Here is a 270-nt window from a genome sequence, read left to right as displayed (position 1 = left end):
CCCCAGCCGCTAGCAACGGTGGCAACGCGAATAACGCCAATTCCAATAGTACGAAGCAAAGCGCGTATCACGCCAACGAGAACAATCAAACGGTGACCGTGACAGCGGCGGCGGCGGCTCAACGAAACGACGTCCCTTGTTCGTTGTCGTCGTCACCGCCGTCGTCGTCCCCATTGTCGTCGTCGCCACCTTCGACCTCGTCGAACGTTCTGAATTGCAGTTCCGTCGACAAAACGGCAACGCAACTTACACAAAACGCAACTTACAATA

The 270-nt window shown here is 55.6% G+C and overlaps 2 protein-coding genes across 2 annotated transcripts in view; both read left to right on the top strand.

Moving 5' to 3' along the window:
- Positions 1-270, top strand: part of LOC100745687 (beta-1,4-mannosyltransferase egh) — an 18,484-nt gene that overhangs the window by 3,161 nt on the left and 15,053 nt on the right. The window lies entirely within an intron of this gene.
- Positions 1-270, top strand: part of LOC100744877 — a 51,031-nt gene that overhangs the window by 46,625 nt on the left and 4,136 nt on the right. Inside the window, exon 13 of the mRNA XM_012393927.3 lies at positions 1-263. This exon is cut by the window's left edge and continues 986 nt beyond it. Coding sequence (XP_012249350.1) covers positions 1-263 — 263 coding nt within the window. The remainder of the gene's footprint in view (positions 264-270) is intronic.

The sequence above is a fragment of the Bombus impatiens genome, unplaced genomic scaffold, assembly GCF_000188095.3.
Source record: "Bombus impatiens unplaced genomic scaffold, BIMP_2.2 scf_0064, whole genome shotgun sequence".
Taxonomy (NCBI): domain Eukaryota; kingdom Metazoa; phylum Arthropoda; class Insecta; order Hymenoptera; family Apidae; genus Bombus; species Bombus impatiens.
The sequence above is the reverse complement of the archived record's forward strand: the minus strand, read 5'-3'. Positions and strand labels throughout refer to the sequence as shown.